Source organism: Leuresthes tenuis, unplaced genomic scaffold (assembly GCF_036924035.1).
Source record: "Leuresthes tenuis unplaced genomic scaffold, fLeuTen1.0.hap1 SCAF_22, whole genome shotgun sequence".
NCBI classification, from domain to species: domain Eukaryota; kingdom Metazoa; phylum Chordata; class Actinopteri; order Atheriniformes; family Atherinopsidae; genus Leuresthes; species Leuresthes tenuis.
Window position 1 is genome coordinate 24,975,572 of NW_027325376.1, and position 26,941 is coordinate 25,002,512.

The 26,941-nt window shown below is 38.0% G+C and overlaps 1 protein-coding gene across 3 annotated transcripts in view; it reads right to left on the minus strand.

The window, feature by feature from the left end:
* Positions 1–26,941, minus strand: part of eml3 (EMAP like 3) — a 74,887-nt gene that overhangs the window by 31,681 nt on the left and 16,265 nt on the right. For 2 of the 3 annotated variants that reach the window (XM_072375798.1, XM_072375799.1), the window contains 5 exons: positions 9,616–9,792; positions 9,319–9,439; positions 6,526–7,029; positions 4,082–4,192; positions 3,825–3,853 (listed from right to left, as the gene is read on the minus strand). In XM_072375798.1, the coding sequence (XP_072231899.1) occupies positions 3,825–3,853; positions 4,082–4,192; positions 6,526–7,029; positions 9,319–9,439; positions 9,616–9,792 (942 nt within the window). The remainder of the gene's footprint in view (positions 1–3,824; positions 3,854–4,081; positions 4,193–6,525; positions 7,030–9,318; positions 9,440–9,615; positions 9,793–26,941) is intronic. The other variant, XM_072375800.1, reaches the window with a different exon arrangement.

Sequence of the window (26,941 nt, forward strand, 5' to 3'; positions counted from 1 at the left end):
TCCAGGCAGCGCCCACGGAGCACACAGCCCCTGTACTGTCTGATTTCTCAAGAACTCACATGTAGAGTAAGGTTCATGCTTTGCCATGTCATTACCTAGTAGATTTCAATTGGAGATAAAGCTGAGAGCAAACAGTTTTACTGCTGAAAGTATCTTGATATGTTTTCTTAAAGTAGAGGTCAGCATTTACACCACACTGTATTTGAGCAACACAAACATGTAATATGTTCACAGATTTGATAGATTTCATACTTAAAACATGTACTTAAAAACGTTTGAAAATGACGTATGGGTATTGATTCATAATGAAGTCATTTTTTTACTTGCTAGTTTTTACTACATCAGAATAATATAAATAAGTATGAAAGTTTATAACTTAATGTCAGCAAAGTTCAATACTTCTCTGTAACTGACATGACTCAGTGCTCTGACTGGAACAGACTTCATTTCTTCAGTTGGGATATAAGCCAACTCACTGGGTGTTAAATGAGACCTGCCACCCCTCCCATACTAGAGTCAGGTCCTTGTTTGAAAGAAAAAAACTACTTCTAAGTATTAAAAAAATGGCCAATCTTCTTAATCAAGTAATTATTTTTTAAAATCTGCAATGCACAACTTAATTCAAAGCAGACCAAGCAGATCTTTCCTGAAAACATCATTCAAGTTCATACCAAAGCAATCACTCAGGCTATACTGTAAACTGTGGTGTGTTTTCCAACGAAGACATGACCTCCCCTTGGCTTGTGATTATATTAGTTCTTATCATTCTGCTGTCTTCAGTGTTTTTGGACAGCAGCCTTTGCCAAAAGGGTGTGTAGACATGTGTGAAATAAAATGATCACTTCAAACTAGTGACTCCTGCCTGCTCCCTTTTTTCTATGCTGACATGTGGGACCATCCGGCAAAATGTGTTGAAGTGCGTAGGTGCAGATGTGTTGGTTTTTTTTTATCTAGCACATAACTACTGTGAAATAATTAGAAAATTACACTTCATTTATCTGAATCATTGCTTTGTTCTGCAACTAGTCACAGTCTATCTTTCACTTTCACAAACCACTCAAACAGGGGAGAAGGGCCAAGGCTAAGAGTCACATTTGCAGTAACTGGAACTGCTTTGTCTGTCTTTTAGTTAACTGGAACACTAGTGGTGCAACCACTCTTCAAAACTAGTGTTGATGATTTAATCATCAACAAAGTCAATAAATAAATAAACAATAAAAACATTTTAATTGAAAATCTAACATTTTATTGCAATTATATTATTGCAGTATAAATAATTGTGGGGAAAGAAAATTCAAATTATGTGGAAAAAGGAAGAAATAATCTCATCAAGCTGGTTTTGAAAGAGAAAAGTATTCCCAGTGTATGACACAGCATATAACTGGCTGAAGAGATCCCAGCCAGCTAAATGAGTTCAATGACAAACTACAACGATGTTTTGACCACATTTTCTTTTTGTAATGTTTCACTTTAGAGGTGCTCTAAAATGTCACTGACCACTGCAAAAACTCTACATCTAAGAAAGACTCGTAATCTTACTAGTTTGGTTTGGTTCTAGTTTTGGTGACCACTCAAAGCCACATTCACACAGAAGCTTGACATTTTTGTAGACGCAAGTTTACAAATCTACAAGTTAAGGTGAAAAGATTAAACCATTTAAGTTTATTAGGACAGACTACTTAAGAAATGATCAAATTATTTTCATTTTTAATCTTAGATTACGGTATAAATTCTTGTCTTTGTTGAAGGAATGAGACCTGAATTGAGGCTAATCATAACCAGACAAGGAGCTAATACCCAAAAAAGTTATGCTCTCTGAAATTATGATTTGGAGAGAAATTCACACATTTTTGTACAAATGATTACACGTGTGAATCAGTGAGAAGCTGCCTGGGAACAACTACAGAGCTTTAGTTCAACTCAGGCTTCGCCGACACACAAATTCAAGCAAAACCTCAAGTGAATATGATCACCTATATTTCTGTTTAGAAAGTGGGAGGGAAAAAACAAAAATGTTCCTCGTGTTGCTCATTTTGAAATGTACTCTAGTTAAAAGGTCATCTCTAAATCAAAGGGCCCCGTCTATGTTGGAACATGCCACCCTTTATATGATGTTGGCATATAAAAAACTGCCATAAACTATTTTAGCATCATTAGTATGAAAAATGATTACAGGGTTCAAAGAACAACCAACAGAAGTCTGTGTCAACATAAGAATATAGCTACAGATCAGAAACTCACAAAGAGCACTGAGATACCTGTTTTTCAACCTTGTCTACATGTCTGATGGTGTCTAGATATCTGATCAAGTGGTTGCAGGTGTGTCTTAGTCTAATGTGTCTCTTGTGTCAACACATGCACATTAAAACAAGTCCAAGTTTGAATGTGCTGCATCTAGTTTCTCTCTCTAACAGCCAATAGCATATGCTGAAAGCAAAAAACACACTAAAATTAAAACCTTAAAGCTTAAGCCTAACTGAAATATGGAGGACATGTAATACAATCCAGAACGCTTATTCCAGTTACAGGGCACAAGAAACATTAACAACAGCTTAATAAGCAAGAATTTAAAAAGCATTCGATATTGATATGCAGTCATGGGGAAAAAAAATATCTTCTTTAAATTTCAAAGACATATCATCTGTACCTTACCAGGTCTTATAATTAGCTAAATAAAACCTAAGATGAAAAGCTTAAAATGCAGAAGTGTGTGGAAACACTAAGTACAACTCATGACTCAATAACTTGTTGAACCACCTTAGTGACAATAACTCAAAATGGAGCAATCATTTTCTGTATTACATTATCATGCTCTCATATTTGGCACACTCTTATTTACTTCAGCTCACTGAGATTTGAGGACATCTATTTATGCACAACTCTCTTAAGATCCCACCAAAGCATTTCATTCGGGTTGAGGTCTGGACTTATTGGACTTTTGTAACATTTGAGTTATTTTCTTTTTTTAAGATTTGCTTAGTGTACTTGGTATTATTGCCAGTTCCTGCCACCTTTAGTCCAACCTTTACCAGGTATTGATTCTTTTCTACTTCTTTCCTACTGATAATACCTTAATTTTCTATTGTGCTCTCGCACGCTAATAGTTAGGGTTATACATTTGAGGCTATATAGTTAAGGTTAAAGTTAATGTATGGGATATAAAACACAGGGGTACAATTACAAAAGTCTATGTGGAGTGTTCAGAATTCAACATGTCAACTGAAGCATGTTGAGTCTAAAAAGTAGCAATAATAATGTATTTCTCTATTTTTAACACCTGGTAAGGACCAGACTTTTTATCATTAAAATTGTTTTATGATACATAAAGTTTAGAATTGAAAGGTGGTGGTGAACTTTCTTTATCGGGACGTTGTGTAGTCTCTGAAAAAAGTTTGGACAAAACTTTTCAGTGCATGTGTCCCAAAGAAATGTAGGTGTAACCCACCAACTGCTATAAATAATTCAAAAGAACTGCAGACAATCAGCAACAAATGTTTCATTTTAACAGCAAATAGAGATTCACACAGGACTCAATAATTATTACAAAAACGTTTTATGGGTGCTCAAGTTTGAGTTAAACAAAAGGAAAAATAAGAGTCACTTTAAAAAAAAAAGGACAAACAAAGCCTTTCAAATGATGAGAAGCAGAAATCTTTTTTTTACTTTACAAGTGTAGGGTCTGCATCACGTAGATTGCTTTGTAAGGACAATGAAATACATTTTGGTCAAGCTAGATGGTGAGAACTTCTTGCTGTTACTTGGTGGTGAGATGACATACTACATGCAAACCCCTATGCCATAACAGAAAAGTTGAATGAACTTACCAGCACTGGCAATCAGCTCTTTAGCCCGACTGCAGGGACAAAATACAACCATGTGAGACAGATATAGGATACCTTGTTATACACAATATCAATTATTTCTTCATTTCAGAAAATCTGTGCATCTGTTAGGATTTTTGTGGAAATGGAAGTTCATTATAATTTACACAGGAAATCGGTGCAAGTGTCTCTTTAATGAGATATGCGATGCTGCTAAAGCCAAAGGAAATGGTGAGCTGTGTGACAGCAGTGTGGCTTACTTCTCCAGGCTTGGGGAGCGGGTGAGGAGGTTAGCTGAAGATGCTGCCTTCTTGTCTAGACGTTTCCTCTGCCTCTCCGGGTTCCCCAGTTTCTCACTGTTTCTACGAACCCTAAAGCACCATAAAAGACTCAGCTCTCATACTAAGACACTCCACACAAATCCCACACAGATGGATGGACATATCCCACGACTGATGCATGCAAAGGACCACAAGTTACCAGTAGGATTACATGCATGTAAACAGAGAAACAAGAGTGCTTGTATTGCTTGGGATCTTTTTTTTTTCTGATTTTACATCAGTTCTGCACAAATAATGGATCTGGTGTAATAAAATCTGATATTTAAAACATGAATGGCAGCAATGACAAAAGAATTCTTAAGTCTATTTGTCCAGCAAAGTGGCATTTTGTGTCTGCGGCCAGATGGAAGCAACTCAAACTTTGCTGCCAGAGGATGAGACGGGTCACAGAAAACAAAGCTCAACAGGTGACTAGTTCAAGCTACAGGTAGCCTTAGAAAAATATTAATAATCTAATAAATTCTTAGTATGACAAAGTACACAAAGAACTGTTATTTTGCTAATAATATAAGTGATCTCTATCTGGGGATACTTGCTGACTGACCACTGACCTAATCATGCTGGATAGATTACATATAAAACACTGATTTTTTGGAGTGGAATCTGTTGTTACCACATGTGGAAACCTGCATTTATTTACTCATGAGAGTTTTTCCAGCTGTGCGACTACAGCTAATGAATCTGCAGCTTCAACAAACACAATCCTGGGGATGCTGTTTCACTTTTCATAAATGAAAAAAGAAAAGAAAACAAGAATCTGGCCAAGAAGTCTATTCAGCTCTCCATAAATCAAGTAAAAACTGTGACGACATCTAACAAGTCATTATAAGTGGTAGACATCTAATTGTTTGTTACCTCTCAATCATGAGCTTGTGTTAATGGTAGAGATATCCACATTCTCAAACATGTAAAGAAGAGGACTACATGGAAAAACTACAACTAAACTTCAAGTAGACAAGCAATTATATCTTGTGGTTGAATCTAAATGACGATAAGCAAAAACACAAAGATACAGATCTTACTGTTTCTTAGTTTCCGGCAACACAGCAACATATCCCGTTTCCTAAGGCTATGCCAGCATACAAGAAACATGACCAGAGAACCAAAATAAAATTAAAAAAACTCAAATCTAGGAAATGAAACTCAGCTGGCAAACTCTACTTCCCAAATCACAGTTATATGCAATCATTGGACATCCTGGTCAAAATTCCTGTAACTGTAATTAATTAATAGGTAATTGACAGGTTATCTGATTCCTAGATGGCATACATTTAGGGATTTGATAAGATAAAAAAAAAATCTACAGTTCAAAATAAAATAAAAATAAATGAATTAATTAAAAAAAACTTGCATCACAGATGAAACCCTCTTCGAGCCACAACATGGAATTAGAACAAATGAATCATGCACGTACAACAACTTATTCCACCAGACAAAAGTGACAGGGTTCCAGCACTATGCCCTCTACTGACTATGGGAAAGGCAGTTATTTGAAATGGTTCATAGAAAAGAACACAACACTTCATGCAAGAGTATGATTTATTTGAGGATGACAATTTCAGAGGGATTAAAAGGTTAGAGCAGAATCGCACTGAAAAAAAAGCAGTTTGTATATTTCTGCAAAAAACAGTTCAAGGCCGATCTTTAGTGGCACTAATGCTGAACTAAGTGGCACTTTAGTTCATCATCTAATACCTTGTACTTTCGAGAGTTTAGTTGTACAGTAACTGAGAGGACCCTTTTGGAGGTTATTTTGATGAACATATCTCTGGTGTACCCTGTTTGGATCAATATTCCACATCAAACAGTTCCTGTCTTTGAAAACTTACATTTGTTCAGTCTTGGAAACCCCCATAATTCTATTAATTCTATCATTCTATCTTAAATCCAAGTGTATACATACTGTAACTCCAAGAATACCTCTTTTGGTATATTGCTCCATGTTCAGTTGCCCTCACATCACATTTTCCATCCAATTCAAATCCTTTGTGTATTCAAGCCAATTATGGATATGTCACTCAGAGTGAATGAGTGCTACAGTTGTGTTCCACAACCATTATTCGTTTTCTCAGCCCTCTACTGAAACACATGGAAAAGAGTGCTCCTAGAGTCAGCAGTGAGAACATGTAACCCCCACCCCCCGCCCAACCGCTCTGGTTTCCTGCTCTAACATGGCATAATCCCACCCTGGTGACCTGAGTCTGATTATTTCATGAAGGGGTTTGTCGCACAACTGGGGTTTGCAGAATTCAAATCAGACAAACAGTGTTACGGTTGATTCATTGTTAAAAGCCATGCAATCAGTGATAAGAAAAGATGATTTTAGTTGAGCAGAAAAGCAGCAGTGAGGCACGATTACGCACAGTATCTTCTCTCCTTCCTGGATGGGGGACAGGGGCCCAGAGCGGGGACTAACATATTGGTCTGAAGTTCTGACCGAGACTGGGGCCGAGCCTGGATCATCTGGCGAGCAGTTTCCATCCTGGAAGTCCTCCCTCTGGAGGCACTGGATCATGGTTGGCTGAATAGACTCCTCCACTGAGGACGTCCAAGTCAGTTCCATTTCATGCTCCCCTCCTCCTTCATCCTCCTCCTGGTCCTCATCCTCCTCCTCCATACCAGGAACACGGTGGAGCTTGGCCCGGGTCCCCTCAAACATAGGCTGCCCTGGAGGGAGGGCATCCTCAAGTTGCAGGCTCTGGGAACATCTTGAGAGAGAGTGCTGGATCTGCCCAGCATTTTGCAATAACAGAGTCATCTCTGTCTGAGTTGACCTGTCTTGTGTTGCTGGTCTTGTTTGGAGCTCCATGGACAATAGGCTTCGTATGTGGCCGTTAGCACTGTTCACAATGCTGTCTGACAGTTGGCTAGAGATAGTTCAAAGATTAAGAACAACACGGAACAGTCATGTAGGAAGATTACAGAAACATTTGAACACAGCCATAGATCTGAATAGACAAACATCCCTCTGTTGTATACTAAAGGTAAAAAGAACAATGGCCACTGATCATCCTTCCTCTTAAAGGCTCTGAACAACCAAACTTAGATAAATACAGACAGAGAAGACCAAAAATATACTGTTCATCATCAAATGTTCTTTTACCATATTTTTATATAATTGAATAAACTTGCATGAAGTTTCCTCTGTGACTTTATAGTAATATACAGTCTACTTTAATCCTTAATAAAATGCAATCGCTAAAATAAATTTGAAAAATATACAGACTTTGTGCTTGTACAGGCCCCTCCTAAAGTACATTGATACAACACTGTCAGAAAATGCAAAAACACCAATTCTAAAGGAAGCAATTCAAGACAACATGAATGTTTTTGGACATTAGATCTTTGACTCTTCAAAATAGTAACCTAGCTTCCCAGAACCTCTCCCAATCCCCTTTGAAGAGATTCCCAGAAAAGGTGTGCATTTGTTGGCTGCATGGTTCACACCATTCAGTCAAGCTAATCCTATACTATGGGTATAAACAGGGTGCGATTTTCCGGATGGGATGGAGGGGATTTTCCCCCCTCTGGTTTACATGTCCTACCCACTGCTGAATTATTTTTATTCTCGTGGGGACAAAATTTATCCCCCCCACCTAAAGTATTTTCATCATTATATTGTAATTGTTAACAATCAAAATACAAAGGGTCCGTGTTCATTCTGATTGTGCTGTGATTTTGATCTACTGGGAGCGAGTCAGAGGCGCCATGCTTGCAGAAAGCAGTTTTATTTTGAAAACCAAGCAGATTTTCTTGCGTTTCACTTCCTGTCCAACTTCCTGTCTGCGTCATCCGCAACAAAACTAAAGCTTAAATTGAATGGAGAAAAAATTAGAATCCAGAGCAGCATATAGTCATATTTTACAGGACCACAACAAAAAATATAAACTGTTTTCATAGTCGGACCTATAGTCTACCAGATTAACCATTAAAAAAAACAAAACAAAATGGTATGTCATGTTTTCTGTTGAACTGATATCGGGAAAGAATTAAACTTTTTTTTTTTATTTGACAAATTTAAAAATAATATTTTGAGAAAACATTTCTGCAAATGCAGTGGCTAAGGCCTACCGCCTACATTATGTAGCCCGAGTGTAAGGTTTATCTCCACAAGAATCAACAGTTTTCATGTTTTTACACTGTTGTGTGATAATTTTTCTGAATAAAATGTTTCTCAAAATTATCCCCCCCTCTGGTTTTTTCACAAATCACACCCTGGGTATAAAGTTCTATGGGGTTGAGGCTGGGTGACAGAGGAGGTAATGGTATGACTGATCACATGCCATTTTTCTCCTCCTTGTCCAAACAAATTTTGCATAGGCTAGAGGTGTGCTTGGTCAATGTTTTGGTGCTTGACAAGATGGTGTAAAGGTATAGCACCGAGTGACAACCGTGTTTAAAATCCCAAACTACCTGAAGCAAAACACCCCCCAACCCCCCCATGAATGCAAATTATTTGATAATGTCATCGGTATCGGTTTGGAGAAAACACTATGCGGTATGTCTCAAATTTCATAATATTTAAAACACAAGCCTCGGTATGTGGGCAGGTACATAAGCTGGTGAGGACTCGACCACGATCAGTCCCAATGTCACACCATGTTCTCTGATGTATGCCCTCTAATACTACCTTGTTCCGCATTTTTTAAATATTTAAAAATTTGACATGCAAAACATGCTTTTTAAATGATTTTTGATTGAAAATCTCTTTTTTCTTAACAGAATGGCAAAGCATGTTTCAGAATAAAAAAAATGCATTAGGCAGCTGTGTTGGGAGCCGCAGTTGTTATCCTTCTGTAATGTTAAGAGTTGGTGTTTTAGCCTTCTTTGACACTACTTTAAGTCAACAAAACTGACTGTTTCAAAAGCTGGCATTTTCATGTACATTTGTACTTTTTAGAGGTTGCTGTACTTTGAAACTATAATGACAAATGTTAGCAATGTAATGTTGCTGGTATCATTATTAGTCTGTTTTTGCTATAGATTGCATATGTCACACAGATAAAAACTGGCAACAAAACAAATCTCTCGATGACATGGCTAAGGCACACAGTCTACATGGCTGCTCTTTCATATTAACATGGTCATCATAATTAGAAGCAAGAAGTTCCAGAAGTTTTGCTATGGCTAAAGGCCTTGGTTTGGATTTAAATCACCTAGTAGCAGTGGCAGGATGGCGATTCCCATCAATGGCTGAATTGGCGGATAGTTTTCCGCTACTGGTGCAACCATCTGAGCAACACACTTGGTCCAGCACCCGTGCAGCACTTGGGTTCACTATGGAGATCAAAGTGTACTATCATTTATCTGTAAGTGGTACTATACTGATGCATTCAAGAAAAAATATTCTTTCCACAAACAATGAGAAAGAAAATAAAAAGCATGGGTCGTCAAAGGCCCGGCTTCTTTGAAATATTCTGATATGATGCTAACTCCTAAAACTCAAAACCCACCTGCTATCAGCTGCTGCTTCAGTAATGGGAGGAGTTGATCATGGATGCGAATCCTGCGCAGGGCATCGGCTAGCGAGGATTTTAGCAGTGTGATCTCATCCTCCTGTGCCTGCAGTCGCACCTCCATCATGGAAGCCCGTTCTGGATAATCAGCACTGCCGTCTGCTGACACATCATCTACAAACAGACCAGAATCGTCAAGATAAATGAGACAAGGCCTTATCACGAAAACCCTGGTTTGAAGCCTGCCTAACAAACTGAGCCTGGATTAAACTACTGCTTTAAAAACTGTGGATCTATGATTGAGACAGCAACCACAGATAATACTGATTCCAAGTTAGTGCCACAACTAACTTAATTTCGTTTTTGATAATCAACTATTGTCTTAACTGGTTATGTAAGTGGTTATGAGTTTTCTTTAAGTGTGAGAGAGTTCTTGCAGGTTACTGGAGGATAATTCAGTAAGTTGGCAAGAGCTGAATGTGCACATTTACTTTAAAATTAGCCAACAAATGAGTGAATCCTTAATGTTGAGAGAGATCTCATCTTAAAAATCTGCTAAAGTTTGAGTATCACTTTTATTAATTAGATTATAAATAGAGATTCACTAATGATATGAATACTTAGGAAATTTGGGTGAATGACCATTAATTAATTTAATTGTCCTGTAAAAGCAATGCCAGGAAGAAATTTTCCAAAGCAAGATGTCCTCTTGAGATGTGTTTGTGTGTATGTGTGTGTATACATACATGTAGTATTAAGCCGAGCACGTCTGCGTCTTGTCCTCTGGACTTTTTTCATGCCTGCTATGTGTGTGATGTTACTAAAAAACTCCTAATAAGTAAGTGATGTTACTTTATTACATTTTTGTTTTAAATTCACTTCCACTTGCCAGAGGAGGAGCATTCAAACTTTTCCTCAGAAAATGCACAGTAACTCAATGTTGCTATAAAACATTGTGGATCTCAATCCAAGTTAAATTTTCAGATGGAAATTGAAAAAAATTGAAAAAATGGCTCATGATAAGGTTCCATCCTGCAAAGCTGGTCTATCATCCGCTACACAAGAAAGTTGGAGCCTTATTTCTGAGAAGTATTGTTTTTCATCAGTGAAACCCAGAAAAGCCGGAGGAGGTGCAACAAAGTTATTAACTGTGATTTTCTTTTGGTTCATGATTCAAAAAGTTTTTCCTACATCTGAAATAAAGAGCTACAACTATTTTATCATCATTTTTGGAGGTATGAATGTTCAGCTATCAAACAAGATAGTCTTGTCTCTTGTCTGTGTTCTGTTTACTTTTATATAAAAACTGACTGAACATCCCCCAAGCAGGTTCCCATAGGCTGTAAAATTGTGAAAAGTTCTATAAATAAAGGGCCAAATCACTGTGATAAGTGTAAAGTAAGAGGATACTCTGTAGTGTGAAACATCAGGCATCTTAGCTCAACATCATAGCTATTTGATCTGTCTTGTGTTGTGTACCATCATAGTGAGGAATTATCAGTACATAAGAATTCCAGATTGACCTTATTGCAGAAGAAATATTCAGTCCACCTCAAAGCTAGAACATCTCCAGGCATTTTGCAACAGCAATGATGATGACATACCTCTTCCAGTAAAATAGGTCACAGTGAATGATAATCCTGACATGCCATCATTGGTATGAGGCCTGCTTTTTCAACTCCAGTTCCAAAAAGAATGGAATAAGAAGAAAATGCTAAGATTCATAAAATTAATAAACTGTTATTGAATTTATAACAAAACATAGAAAACATAAAATGTTGAAATGTAGACATTCTAGTATTTCATGAAAAACATTAGCTCATCTTAATTTTGATCTTGATTCTCAAAAAAGTAAGTGGTACTAGAAAGAAACAGCAGGAGGAACATGTTGCAACCAATTAGGCTAATAATGAGTATGTACCTAAATCACTGCTCTATACAAACACATCTAGAGAGCATTACTTAACAGCCCCTGGGTGGCAAAACATTCTACATGGGTGCTGCTGCCAATTGTGGGATTGGGAGCACAACAAATGAACATCTTCTTAAAACAGAGACTGTTGGTCTAGACAGGGATCTTTGTGACCATCTAAAGAATCTGTGCACCACAGATTTTAACATTTGGCCAGAAATCGGGCATCTCATTGTTTATTTATGTTTAATAATGACCATATATCTTATGCAAGACCAGGAAGAAGCAAGGATCTTTCTGTGTGCGCACATGTATGTCTCAGGTGAATTTGAGCGTATTCATGGTGAAGTGTTTCAAGCCTCCACCTGCATTATCTGGGTGTGTTAGTATGGTTCTGAAAAGCACAATTTTGTGCTGGACTAACTTGTTTATGGGCATTGTAAATGTTTGGTTTTGGTCGAACTAACACAATAATTTATTTATTTTGTAAACGTGCTTTGTAAGAGTTTATGTGACCTTGTCTCACTATCATTATAACAACTCAGATGGGGACAATTAAAATTGTGCTGGTCACCATTTGCAGTTTTGTTCAGTTAACAGCTTATTGTCACCCTCGTTTTGTTTGGCCACTTGATCTATGGTGTAAAAAGAAATAATAATTCAGATCTGTGGTATGTAAGTTTCAACTTAATGGAGAAGATAACTGGAATCAGAAAGCAAAAAACACTGTATATTACGTACTCCTTCGGCATCATTTTAAAGGCAGAAAACAACCAATATGTTTGAAGTGTCTTGCAGAGACTGATATTACAAGAAAATCCCTTCTACTTCCAATCACATTGTAAAGGAAGAGCTGCCATTCAGTACATACGAGTCACATTTAATCATTCAGAAAAACAACAGCTTACGTCAACATCTGACTCTTAAATTAACTTACGTTACCATACAATTCAATACATCTTATTTATCCCATCTTATCATCATTACTGATTATTGTTTTAGTACTGACAGCCTACATAAATACCAGGAAGGGGTTAATATTAAGAGATTGATTTAATTATGTGTCTTATTTGTTTAAGACAAGTAGTTTAACTTAGTGATGTAGTTTTTTCTTCAACGTAACACTTTACTTTTAATAAAACAGCTTTTTTCTTTTCTTTTTTTGTATGACCAAATAATTCATTCAGCAGTAAAGGAAGCAATCTCTAAAATGATTAAAATACCATTTGAAAATGGTATTGAGAATCAAGAATTTTCCTATTGAGTATTTTCGAGTTTGATTGCAAGAAGCCAACCTGCTTAGCTTGGGAGAATCTCAGGTGGCACATGCTCTTTTACAGGCTCGATGGAGAAAAAATGCAAATATTTCCAAATGTTTCCTCTATAGAGGCCATATCTTATGGCAAATGCTAGTAAAACTTTCCATGGTGTATGCTTAATTTTGCAGCTTTCACCTGAATGAATGAGGCACTATCTAATAATCCATATCTACTAATCCATAATTATTTTTTTCTTAATTTGTCCTTAATTTGAAATCCTATACCTCTTTTTTTCTTTCCCAGATTCTCTTTATAAAAGGCAAGGCAAGTTTGTTTGTAGAGCGCAATTCGTACATAAGGCAATTCAACGTGCTTTACAGCTACATAAAATCAGAAGAAGGCAAATAAAATCATTCCATAAATATATAAAAAAAATTAATTAATTAATTAAATTAAAAGTAAAGAGGGCAGATAAAATACTTGAGAAAATGACAACTGTGCTGAACATCGAAGTTCAGCACAATTAATCTATTTCCAAGATTTTATATCTGAAAATAAGCACCATTATCCAAATATTCAATAGACTGCATCTCCCCATCCCTTATAACATGTGACTTAACAACCAGATCGCTGACATGGTCAGATTCTGACGTGTCAACAGTAATGTAGCCATACCTTACCACTGTGGTCAAAGGGTAGCAGTAACTAAAAGCAAAACTTTCAGTTTACCATCTGAACTATGGTCATGATCTTTGATTACTGAAATCAAATATCAAATGAAGGAGATATAGAATATATTTGGGGGCTTGAAGTAGGGCTACTGCTTCAGAGCATTTAGATTCAAGAGGAAATAGTTGCTGACTACAAAGAATGTTACTGTGAAATTCCAGGTTGTGAATCTCAACAGTTAGCCCTTGCTAAAACTGAATTTGTTAGGCTTTAAATAAATTGTGAAGTAAAAAAAATGGTACCTGAGAACCTGATTTGCCTTTCATTAAAAAGGCAAATCATTTCCTTAGAAGTTGCTGGTCAGGTTATGCTTGCACTTTGTTGAACTCTGGTGCAAGGCAAAGAAAACACTTAAAATGGCTTTGCAAATTAAGCAGAAAATATTCATGTTAGGATAGAACAACAAAGAGACTAGCCATCCTGGCTTTACATGGTCACCCCATGTACATCCCTCCATCCATTTTCTGTACCCGCTTAATCCAACTGTAGGGTTGCATGGGTGATGGAGCCTATCCCAGCTGTCATTGGGTGAGAGGCATGTTTGCCAGTCCATCACAGGGCCACACAGAGACAAATGATACAAACAACCACACACAGGGACAACTCGGAGACACCAATTAGCCTGGAGTACCCCCACACACAGGGGGAGAACATGCAAACTCTGCATAGAAAGGTCCCAGCTGGGAATTGAACCTGGAACCCTCTTGCTGTGAGGCGACAGTGCAAACCAATACTCAACAGACCCATGGGCGGTTTTTGCTATGGGCACAATCTGTGAAAGGGACTGTTTCTAGTTCCAACAATATATTGTAAAAATGTATTAGTAGCCTTTCAGTTCAAGTTCTTTGGCATAAAACTACAATTTACAAAAATTCTTTAGCAGGTCAAACCTTGAAAAAATAAAAAAAATAAATTGGAAATCAGGTTCAGTAATAGTTTTCAGAAAACTAACTGTTGAAACTTAGATATAAACAAGTTTTATAACAGAGACACTGAGCCTTCCTCCACATGCACATGTAAACAGAAAATTATCTGGAGCTTTTACAGCTAAACTAAATCCTCCTCACAAAACACAACCTGATGACAAACTATTTTAAACATTCCACTCCTCTTTTTGTGAGGCAGATACTGAAACGTGGACGGAAAAGTCTGAGAAAAGCAAAAACACATGCAAACATTCCCTTTGTGGGCCTCCTGCCTTGTTCCACTGAGAAAAAAAGTCAGTCTGTGTACATCATGAAAGAATCACTATCATCAACAAATAAACAAGATTCCCTCCAAAGCCAGTGATGGATGGGCACAATATGCAAAAGCAATGGTGTCAGCATACCAGTATAGCGCCTAACATTGTGCTTGTTCAAAGTGGAATGATAGCTACTTGCAACAGTATATGCATCTTTATCGTGCAAGCCTGAGGAGCCCTTCTTACAATAAGCTGGAAACATAGATTACATGTACACAGACATGCTGTGAGATGGCAGCATTTTATGTTGAGGTAATGACAAACCCTAACCATCACTTGGGATTTTTTTTTTTTTAAAGCAGCACTTGTGATGTGTTTGCACCTTAAAATGATGTACTTCTGACTTTTACTAGGCTCATTCCTGGACCTGAAACTGTCCTGGAGCGCCCACGAGCTGAGTAACTGCACTTCACAACTTTTCAACATACCATTTTGCTTTATGGTAGAGGGTCACGTCACAGCAGCTAGACAACAAGACACTTTTGGAATAATAACTAAAGTTTGACTTAGAAAAAACCCCACAGCAGATGCACCAAAAAAATTCAGGAGAATAGAAGTGATTAAGAAAAATAAAGAGAAAATGTAAATGAGCAAACGATAAGTCAAGCTTAAACATCCAGTTAGATTTTATTGTTTAAAAAACTATATGCAATGTGGATGCCAAATAAGCCTCGTTGCTGTTGAAATCATGGGTAATAACAGATTTGCTTGCTTGTTCTGTGTTGTGTTGCCGTTCTTTCATTTGACTCTCAATATATGGGTTTACAATCATGAAAAAATCATTTTTAATCTGCTCTGCATAAGTTGTGAATCAGGAAGTAGTGGTTCTTTCCTTTAATAAAATAGAGAAAAAGAAAGCATTATAGTCAAATTCTCATTTACCATGTTTTATACCAAATATGCAGCTGTTGTGTTGCAATATACTCCATATATTCCCTTCAGTGCTGTGTATTATGGCTAAAATAACCAATATTGCAGCAGCATGTTTATTCTTTTAATGTTGTCTGTCAGAAGTTGAAAAGTAAGGTACAACCATTTCATCATAATCCTTGCCTCACAAATAACACCCTCGTTGTAGATTAGCATGCAATAAGTTTTTCTTGTATAAATATTTGCTCAGTTTTTGCAAAAACACCTTATTTATTTGCTGGTATTTTGTCTTTTTTTGTAGGGTTTGTTCATCACAGATATCATAGTATATAAAAATATTAGGAGTGTGACGAGATCTTGCGTTTAATCGCGAGATTAAACTTGACGACATTTCTCGTTACGTTAAAAATCCGTGTGACAAGATTTGTGAGCTATCCAAACTTTTATTTGTGACCTGTGGGGGCAGTAATGCGCCGTTGCTACATCTAGCCTGCTAGAACCTAAAGAAGGAGAAGGAAAAGAAGAAGAGGAGGAGCAGGCGAGAAGCAGCAAGCAGAGCCTTATAACACCACTCTCGCAGCAAGCAGCCAGAATGACATCGGAAAATACCGGTATTAACATTGAAGATGCCCCCGCCACCACATTGTATGAAAATAATGCCGTATACTGCAGCAATTTAGTTTCAATTTGTAGAAGAAGAAGTTTATTAAAAGCTCATGCTTACATCATGCATGTAAAGAGTTATAATAAAACATTTCAAAATGCATGTGCAACTCAGTTAAATAAAAGTCTGTTGGTATTTTGTCAAGGTAGTTTTCATAAAATTTCATCTCGTTCTCGTGAACCCAATATCGTGTCTTGTCTTGTCTCGTGAGCTGAGTGTATTGTAACACCTCTAAAAAATATATACTTATGTATAATTTTAATTAGGCCCTATAACTTTAGCCTACTTTGTAGTTTGCCTTTTTTTGTGGTTTCAGGTGGTGGTCACATCAACTGATAATTATTATCATCAGTATTATTATTGTTATGATAAATAAATGTTGTGAAGCCACCTGATTATCCCAATGAAAATAAAAATCAGCTGCATTATTAATTTAATCATAACTATGTTAGCTCTGAAGACCTGAAAACAAAGAGCCTGACTAGACTACTTCTGCAATTTCCAAGTCAACAAAAGTTGCAAACATCCCAGTCTTTTCTCCTGTGGTAGATCAGTAAGATTTGAACAACCACTACATGATGTCCTCGCAACAGGTCCTGACATTTGAGTGAAATTTTTCGCTCACGGTAGTTAAGTCATATGAGCATGAGCAAACTGTATATACAGCTTCTGTTTCAGTGTAGGCTATCCTGAGGAAAATTGCCCTTTTCAGAATATTTCTGACCCCATGAGTGGCACTTTTGAGGAACCACACCCACTGGTGCTGTAAAAAGACATAAAGTCCTGTCATTGGCAGTGGGACCCTGTAGTTAGCAGTTTGGTTTTCATGGCTGAGATGAATGGTAAGCTTTTATTGTTTGGTTTTACTGGTCATGGAAGTGGCAATGGGAAGGTTTTAAATGGATTTTGAAGGGCAAGCACAAGAAATGATCTAAGTTATTATTTACCATCTACAGTGTCCCCTCCTTTCATAATCTTCTTTTTCTGCCAGGTAAAATGCACAGCCACACTGAGTGACAGTTCTTTTAATATAAACAGTGGACCTTAAGGAAGACTAAGACTGCTTTAAGTTATTTTCTTATGTTTTGTGCATGTAGTATTCTATTTTGCTATAAATGCAATTATACCAAATATCTTATTTATTTATTCTTTTAATTCTGGTGACCGGGGATGTGGCATTTCTGTAGCATACAGTTGTTGGGTTCTCTCACTACTGTATGCAGAGCTGGTTGCACACTCAGTTGCAGTGACTACACAAGGACATTTTGTGTCCTGTGTCTGTGTCACAGCCTTCATACAACGATGGCATGATAAACAACTCATCCCATCCAAGCTGAGAAGAGCACTGTATTAAGCATGGAATTGGAGAGTAATGTCAAGTTGTTTTACACTGTGAAATGAAAAAAAAAAAAACACATTTGACACTTAGTAGTCAAGTGGTGAAAATCAATTATTTCGCAACTATTTTTATCGAATTTAAATTTCAAATATATTCTTTATGGCGAGCAGCTTAATTAATTTTAACTTAATCTCTGAATACCCATGTTTGTGTGTCATTTCAGCAACATGGGCCACTCCAAATACATTATAAACAAGCCTCAGGCACTCAGGCATTTAAGCTTGGTTATTGGAAGCTTGAATTTTATGTTTGTTTATATAGTTATTTTTCATTAAGTCATTAATTCACCTATTTCTTTTTTATTCATTTATCCCTCTATTTATTTTTGTGGAGGTCAGCAGGGATTATTTTGTGGACAAAATCAAAACAGATGCTATTACTATTTTTCTATCATAACCCCCTACAGCAGCAGCTTGCCACGTTACAGCATTTTCAGGCATCACTCACATCTAGGGTCCGATCCTCTAGCATTTCTTTTTCTATGGTGCTTCAACGTTTTCTTTTTAACTCTTTTCAAATGTTTTTTTTCTTTCAGGCTTTAATTGTCACAGTCTCTGGCTCTGCTTTCTGGTCTGTAGCTTATCAGCCTGCAATCAACTCAACTGCACTCACCTGTTCACCTCCCTTTATAAGCAGGTCTACCAGCCCCATTCTGCTTCTGGCTCTCTCTGACATCATGAGTACCCTGGTTAATTGATCTGGCTCTGTTATTTGGATTGGATTTTTAGATTGTGGATTTTGGAGCCGGCTTTCTGTCTCTTGGATCTCTGGATTTTTGGACCCGTTATGTTTCCCTTCTCTCCTCGGACCTTATTATGACCCACCTTATTATATTGGACTTATCATTAAGGATTTTGGCTTGGATTATTTGGATCTTCCTCTTCCCCTGTCCTTCCTCTGCATTAACCTACATCATCTTCAAGTCTCTCCCCAGTTCAGCCACATCTCCACCTGGAACTCTGGTACCAAGCACTCCCGAATCAATCTCACCTGCAGATTCCCTCATTTACACTCCTGTGAATACCAAGCCTTTTCATATCCAAATATCCACCATTATCCTGGCCACACTGCTTACTCTTATCTCTGTCCAGGCTCACCTGAAGATGCTCCTGCTGCTCAAACTCTGGTCTTAGATCCTCCTGCAATCATCTATAGATTTTCATGTAAAATAAGCCTTTTATTTCTGGCCATACATGTTAAATTTATACTCTATTTAGGCTCGGACAAGACAAAAAAAAAAAAAAAAAAACCTAGCCTACCAACTATGTAGATTGGTATGCTGCTTAAGATATAACAACACTGATCAAAACTTTTCTTTTTTTAAACTCATTACTAAACTGACAACTACGACCAAGAACTTCACCACAGCCCATAAAAGTATGGTAAGATGTGGGCTGCATTGCAATGCTTCCTGTTGGTTCCACTTGGAGAGAATTATATGAAGCACAGCAGCAGAGTGTGTGTTTTCAGCTTTCAAGTTGGGACCCATCCCTTTCAATATCAGATTTTGAAACAGATGTAATTTTCTGTGCGTTTTACATGACACTAGAAAAAATAAAAATTGGAGAGGACTTACGGGTCACCAATGGAGTAGACGTGTTGCGCCTAAGCTCCCACAATATTTCATTAAAACTTAAGATTTAACTCAAACTTTTCACTTGCAAGACAGCATTTGTCTTATCTTTATGCCGAAGTCACTTCTACCAATACCCGTAGACCAAATGGCATCGAAGTCAACTAAGAAGGATGGAAAAAAGTACGATGAGATACTGGCTGCTAGCATGGCTGCTCTGGCTAAGCTACTAGCAAAACACAAAACAGCCCTCTCCGCTGAGTTTAAGTCGACCTTAACATCCCTCGAAACTCAACTAGATGGTGTCCAAGCAGTCATTTCTGACAACGGACATAGACTGACTTCTCTGGAAGACAACGCAAACCAAATCAGCGACCGATTTGAGGAGATGGAAGCTACATATACACTGCTCTGGAGGATAACTTCGCCAAGCTAAAAGCTAAGACTATTGATCTTGAATCCCGCAGCCAACGCAACAACATAAGGATAGCGGGGGTGCCTGAGTCTGTTGAAGGCACACAACCCACTACTTTCTTCTCAAAGCTTCTGCTTGAAATCTTCGGGGATGAGGTTCTGAGTTCACCCCCGGAGTTGGATCGTGCCCATAGAGCCCTGACTGCAAAGCTGCCCATTGGGAAACCAAGACTGGTAATTGCACGAGTTCACAACTACAGAGTCAAGGAGAAGATTATCCAGGAGGCTCGCAAAAGGAGGGGAAAACTGCTCTACCAGGGGAACCCAGTGACGATCTTTGAAGACTACTGCCCTGAAATCATGGAGCAGCGCACGGCTTATCGAGAGGTGATGTGTGCACTCTACCAGCGGGGGATTCAAACCATCACTGCTGTACCCAGCGAAGGTCCGAATTACAACCGAGGAAGGGGAGGAAACACTTTGCTTCGGTGAAAGATGCGGAGAACTTTCTGGCGTCACAATGCTAAAGCTAAAGATGTGTACGGTAAATTTATGATGCACATTTAAACACTCTCAGCTTAACTGCCAGGCTTTAGTCATGAGCTACGTTGACTTGCTAACTAATAGTAGCGCTGTCGTTGAACTTGGTAGACATGAAACCGGGTGCCTTAAATACCATCTACATTATGTGATGTTCCATGCCTTTGTGTGTATTCCCTAACACAGATGTATGTTATTTTTGCCCTCCTGTTGTTCGACACTTTAATGGCAATACTTGACTTGGTTGCTATGTTATTAACCTTTTTGTATGCTACCGTGCATTGTTTACGGGGCTGATGGTACCGTATGTGTCACACCAATTACAATGCCTAAACTTACTTAGATCCCCCTATTTTTTTTCTGGCAGCTGTATTACTTCCAGTTTGCACTATTCACAGCCAATTGGTGCAAATGGACACACTTTTTTTTTTAAAGTTGTCTTATTTTTCTAAAATTTCTTTTTTTTTTTAGGAAACTAACGAAACTTGCTCCAAACCACGCCAATTTTGCCAAGGACGCCAGTTGTGGGGGGGATATGGCGCAATTTTGCATTCGCAAACATTAGCAGCGCAAAATGGCTCTGTAGCACCACCTACAACATCGCAATAACGCCAAACGAATGGGGTCATTTTGCCGTACCCTGACGAAACTCGGTACACGTCTTCGTCATGCCCAAAACATGCACAAAAAAAGCCTACGGACACCATGGTGCCAGGTCCACAGGAAGTCGGCCATTTTGAGTGGAATTAGGGGTGGGCGATATTAAATCGTGAACGATTGCAACGCGAAGACGATTCGTAACGATCTGTCACACTGCAGAGATCGTGGGATCGTCTAGGGCACATTCTATAAATTGCAGTTCTATGCTGATGCACCAACGCACCAGACGTATTACGTTGTCAACCTGACTGACCAATCACAGCGAATTACGGGCAGTGACGCGCTTTCTTACCCGCCTCCTTGTTTGTGTGTGTAGCAGCATGGAGAGCCGTGGCTGAAAGCCAAACGGAGGAGTTGGTCGTTAAAAAAAAAATTCCACCGCCATTATATGGAATCGGTTTGGATTTTCCGCAACTGATCAAGCGCAAGCAAATGTAATTTGCAAAGTTTGCACAGAAACTGTTCGCACGTCAGGTGGCAACACCACGAACCTGTTCAATCACTTGAGCATCCCAAACAGAATGCTGAGAGCCAAACAGCGAGGGGCCCGGCGGCACCGGCACCGCAGGCGGAGGCAGCAGCTAGCATAAGCAGCAGCTAGCGTAAGACCAAAACAGACAACATTAACACAAACATTTGACAAAGGCACTCCATATGACAAGTCAAGCAAGTGACAGAAAGAGGTAACAGAAGCAGTTACCTTTTATCTTGCAATAGATATGGTACCGTTCAAGATGGTAGAAAAGGAGGGGTTCGAACGCCTGCTTCAAGTAGTTGAGCCGCTGTACGAGTTGCCCAGCCGAAAATACTTCTGCAACACCGTATGTTTTTCCCTTTTCAATTTCAGATTGTGATAAAATCGAAATTGTGATTTAATTTTAAAAAAAAAATCGTGATATGATATTTTTGCCATATCGCCCACCCCTAAGTGGAATGGCTCACGGTCTGCCAGATTGTATGTGATGCGCAAATGCTTTGTGGGGGTGCCCTGGTTCAACGCACGATTCATACATTCAGTAACAGAATTGTTGGGAACAGACAACAAGCTGGTTCTGTGCGCGATGGGTGGCTTCTTGGTGAGTAACTTTATTCGTGTAATTGTCCTAAAATTATTCCCCATGAAGTGCATTGAGCATGTGCCCCCCCAATTTCTATCCCATCTTCACAGCATCATAGTTGGTGGTTAAAGTTTTTTTGGTGGTTAAACAACAGCTTAAGATCTTTCTAACAAGCCCCTGATCGTCTCTGTGTGCAAAATGTTAATAACCCAGTATGTAAAGTGTGAAATGTCTTAATCAGCCTCACCTTTTCCCTGGTGCACTTCTGCACTAGGTTACTGTATGAACACGTTTGTTGTGAGTTACACAAATACAGGTATTTACCTTGAGGGTAATCAGAGTCACCCACACCCACCACCCTTGCAGGTGCAGGGCTCATTTAAATATGATTTGCATATTTAAGTAGGGGTGTGGACAGGGAGGAGTCGGGTACTCCGACATGTGCGCTCAATTCCACGTTGATTGGGATGTACAAACGAAATGTGCTTGGATTCATGCGTGCGCACACATTGATACATCTGGACATTTTTGTACATTGGAGGGCATTTTGGTTTGAGCGTACGCCATGTTTCAGTAGGAAATCCACACAAGTCTTTGTACATGAGGCCCCTTATGTTTCAGCGCTCACGGTCTGGTATGCGCTAAAAGCCTACACGAGGGGCCAAATCATTTCATTTTCGGCAAACTTGAAAAAAAAAAAAAAAAAAAGAAATCTCAAAAAGAACAAATTGGCCCTTTTATCTGAAATCCGCAACATTGACAAAGAATATGCTCAACATCAATCTCCAGAGCTTTACAATAAAAATATTGATCTCAAAACCAGATTTGACCTTCTATCAACTGATCAAACACAAAATATCCTTTTAAAGAACAACAGTTTACATTATGAACACGGGGAGAAATCAGGGAAGTTACTTGCCAACTTGCTTAAAGGACGTAGAGCTAAACAACTTATTGCTGGGATTCGTTCTGATGCTAGTGAAAGTACTTCTAACCCTGCTGAGATTAACGACATCTTCAGGAACTTTTACTCTCTACTGTACTCCTGAATTTGACGGAGATGAGTCAAGCATTAGCACCTTTCTCAACCCGCTTCCTGTTCCATCTGTTCCGCCTGACCTCGTTAACAAACTAGAGGTTCCTATAACTCAAGCAGAGTTAGCCCAGGCCATTTCCTTAATACAGTCTGGGAAGACACCGGGGCCAGACAGATTTCCCTCTGAATTGTTTAAGCAGTTTTCTAGGCCCCCTTTATTTGTTATCAGTTCTGTATAAGTATGGCTTTGGCCCTATGTTTATGGGCTGGATCAAATTGCTCTATGCTGCCCCCACTGCAATGGTTCGGACGGATGGTATAACTTCTAACCTTTTAGGCTAAGCTGTGGAACGCGCCAAGGCTGTTGGGGTGGCATAGAGCATAAAGTTTCTCTCTACGCTGAGGATCTCTTGCTGTATGTCTCGGACCTGACAAAATCTCTACCGGCAGCGCTATCTTTGTTTGGCATATTCGGACCCCTGTCAGGCTACAAAATTAACTTACACAAAACAAAGCTATTTCCGGTAAACGATGAGGCACTTGACACTGATTATAGCAACATCCCATTCATGGTTGAAAGACGACAGTTCCCCTATTTAGGAATCGAGGTCACCCGTAAGTTTAAAAACCTTTTCAAAGAAAACTTTACACCTCTGCAAAATCAGGTTGGAACGTCTTAACAACATTGGTCACCCCTAGCACTATATATATATATATTTTTTTTTTTCTTTTAGTTTAATATATATTATGAACTTATAATATATACTATGAACTCCCATAGAGAAAGTTAGAAGGGGAAGAATGTCTTAAATACTGTTTCACACCAACCTACAGCATCACAGTGTCAGACATACTTAAAGTCTATTCTGCTCCCATGCATATGCATTGGTACAACGTGTTCCAGTTAAGCTGCCCAGCTGAGCTGTAACCATAGCTCAACTCAGCTTTGCATCTAATCAAGGTGATTCACATATCAAATTCCATAGTCTGATGTTTTTACTAATTACAGTAATCCTAAAATGATACACAAGACCTTCACATGAAGAAATGAAATGAAAGCCTTTATTTTCCCCATTATTTCCCTAGAACTATTACTAGAGTATTACTTTATTGAAAGATGAGCAAGAATAACACAAAAGGCTTTCATTGGTGGAAAGTATACTTTAGCTCTTCTCCAACTAGCTCCTTTGTGTTGATCCATTTTTTTGTTTTCTCCTTCTTCTTTTTGTAAGTGCTCAACCTTTTTAAAAACACCTTTGGACTGTAACTTCCCAGATGGCTCTATGTAACAAACTAAGTGGCATATCAGGTTGGCCAAGCCCTATATTGTTACAGCTCTGCTTGGAAAAAACATCAGCATCCAGAAGCCATGCTTGCAGCATTTGTTTACTATCTTAAAGTCTAACCGCAACACAAGCATACATTAACGGCAATCATATCAGTTCCCATTTTAATGCAGAAGTGTAACCAGATCCACACACACACCACTCTACTTTGACAGTCTGGTTTTCTTACATTCCTTTTTTTTTTTTCCCCCACATTTACAAGCAAAGACTGTGGGTGACTCAACAGTTTGGCAACAGCTCAGTGGAAGCAGGAATTTGATCCACAAAGCAAGTCACAGCAACTGCCATTCTCATTGATATCAAGACTTCAGACCATAGAGCTATTGTATCAACACGGTAGTTAAAAATTATTTGAAAAATCGCATGCTGTGTCACTAACTTTGGCATATTTGCTTAGCAGTTTCAGCAACGGGGCTTTGTATATACTTTCCTAATATGCACCAGAGTGCAGATTTCTTGTGGTCTTACGAAACAAATGTTTTAGAATTATCTGGCTGTTATAATGCGCCCAAATACTTAATTACCAACAGGTAACCATAATCATTGAAGTACCCTTAAGTAGGATCACCAGTTAGTCTGTAGTCTGTTTTCATAGAGTGCAGAAATCAAAACTATTATAAACAAGGCTTTTAATATTGTAACATTGTTGGGCTTGCTGAATTTTCCCCACACAAAAAAGGAAAAAAAAAATAACTGAGACTTCTAACTCATTGACTCATCTCACATCTTTTTTTATCTGCTGCAATAGTTTCAGTTGACTGTTGTTCCACATTCATTAGTTACCTGCATTCAAATATGTTTATGTTTATGCATTTGGCAGATGCTTTTATCCAAAGCGTAAAGGGTAAGGACGTCTTGCCTGAGGACCCGTACTGGAGGTAGTACCTTTCATGCAGGGGATTTGAACCCAGGTCCCCCACATGAAAGGTGGGAATCTTACCACTATCCAAGCATGTTTCAAGCATCATGTTTCACAAGTGCAGACCTCCAGCTCAGCTAAAAATGCTCACACTGGCATAGATTGCTTACATGAGCTCTGATGTAGGCTTTGCATCTATTAGACAAAGTACAATAAACCAAGCTAAAATCCCTTTGGCGTGGACCTTGTAACTCCATAGACTTTTTACATGCACAAAAGTGCTACACACACTGAGGGGCATGTCCACAAAGCATAAAATCTCCTCTTTTAGACACAGTCGACATACCAGTTTGTTGTGATGAGCTCTCTTTCCATTCAGCTTAAACCTATGTACTGAAACCAAGTTGGTTTTTAATTATTTTTAATAAATATCTGAAGCCTTGAGTAAGACAATTCCTACACACAAATGTATGGGTCCAACCTGCTTTCAAAAGGGCCGATGCAGTGTGGACAGAAATGACAACAAAACATGTTTCAGCATTTACATATTTTTTTCTGTTAATTCAATGTGAACAAAAATTTAGGTGAGCACCCACTTCTTATAATGGTAATGAAAGCCTTTCTTTTAAATCCAAATTCTTACTCTGACAAGAAATACAAATAAAAACACAATATTGAGGTTTGCAAAAGTAGTCAAAGTCAAGTCCATTTATCATACAAGTTAAAAGCAACTTTAAATATTCCAATAACATAAATAATTTTTTGTTAATCAATACTTAGAATAAATGTAGTTGTTTTTTTAAACAAACAATGTATTCATGATATATAAACTGTTCAACCATGTGACTGAACTACAATCTGAGATCATATTTGCCCCAAGGTTCCCCATTTGGCTAATCTAGCCCTGACAGTGATCCAGCAGGTTATTTTCAACTTTTGTTTCAGTGTGTGGAGGAAAATCAATCAGATCAGTTTACATAGTAATGTAGTATGCAGATGAAAATGTACCCAAAGATCCTTAAATAAAAAAATTTAAAAAAAAGAAAAATCAGGAAATGTAAATCCAAAGACTCCATTTGATTTTTTTGTTTTGTTTTCCGAGAGCTCAAAGTCACAATGATACTCATGGGAGACTTGCTGACTAACATCTTCACTACAACACTGCTGCATAGACTGAAGTCTTCTGCTGAGTCTCCAAAAACTTGGACAGTCTTTCTCCTTCAAATGGTTGATGTAAAAGTTAAAAAAAAATATTCTTTTTTTTTTTTTTTTTTAAGGCGAGACACTACAGGTGAATAGGGTAACATTTTAAAATAATAGATATCACCATGAAACTTCCTCAGTTGATTACTTACACAAGTATGAAAAAAAAATGTATTACAAGTTTTTGAAATTTGTATGTTTGATTATGCAAATTAGTCATTATCTCATTGAATAAGCGCAAATTTGCATATATTTCCAGTAGATAGATCTGAACATATGATAAAGCCAGGTGCAAAATTCTTTTTTCATTTTGTTTACACACCAGAAAAAAAAATTACAGAAGGATTTTAGGATATCTGCTTTCATTACCTAGAAAATCTAAATATACTGTTAATAGCCTTAAAAAAATAGATTTTCGCCATATTTTTTTATTAAGAAATTCTTCTGTAAATATCTTCAGAATACTGCTAAGTGTAGAACTGGAAAGTTTGGTATGAATAGGTGCTACATAGGCTGAGATGTTGACGGCATTTAAAGATTTAAATAGGGGAATTTATA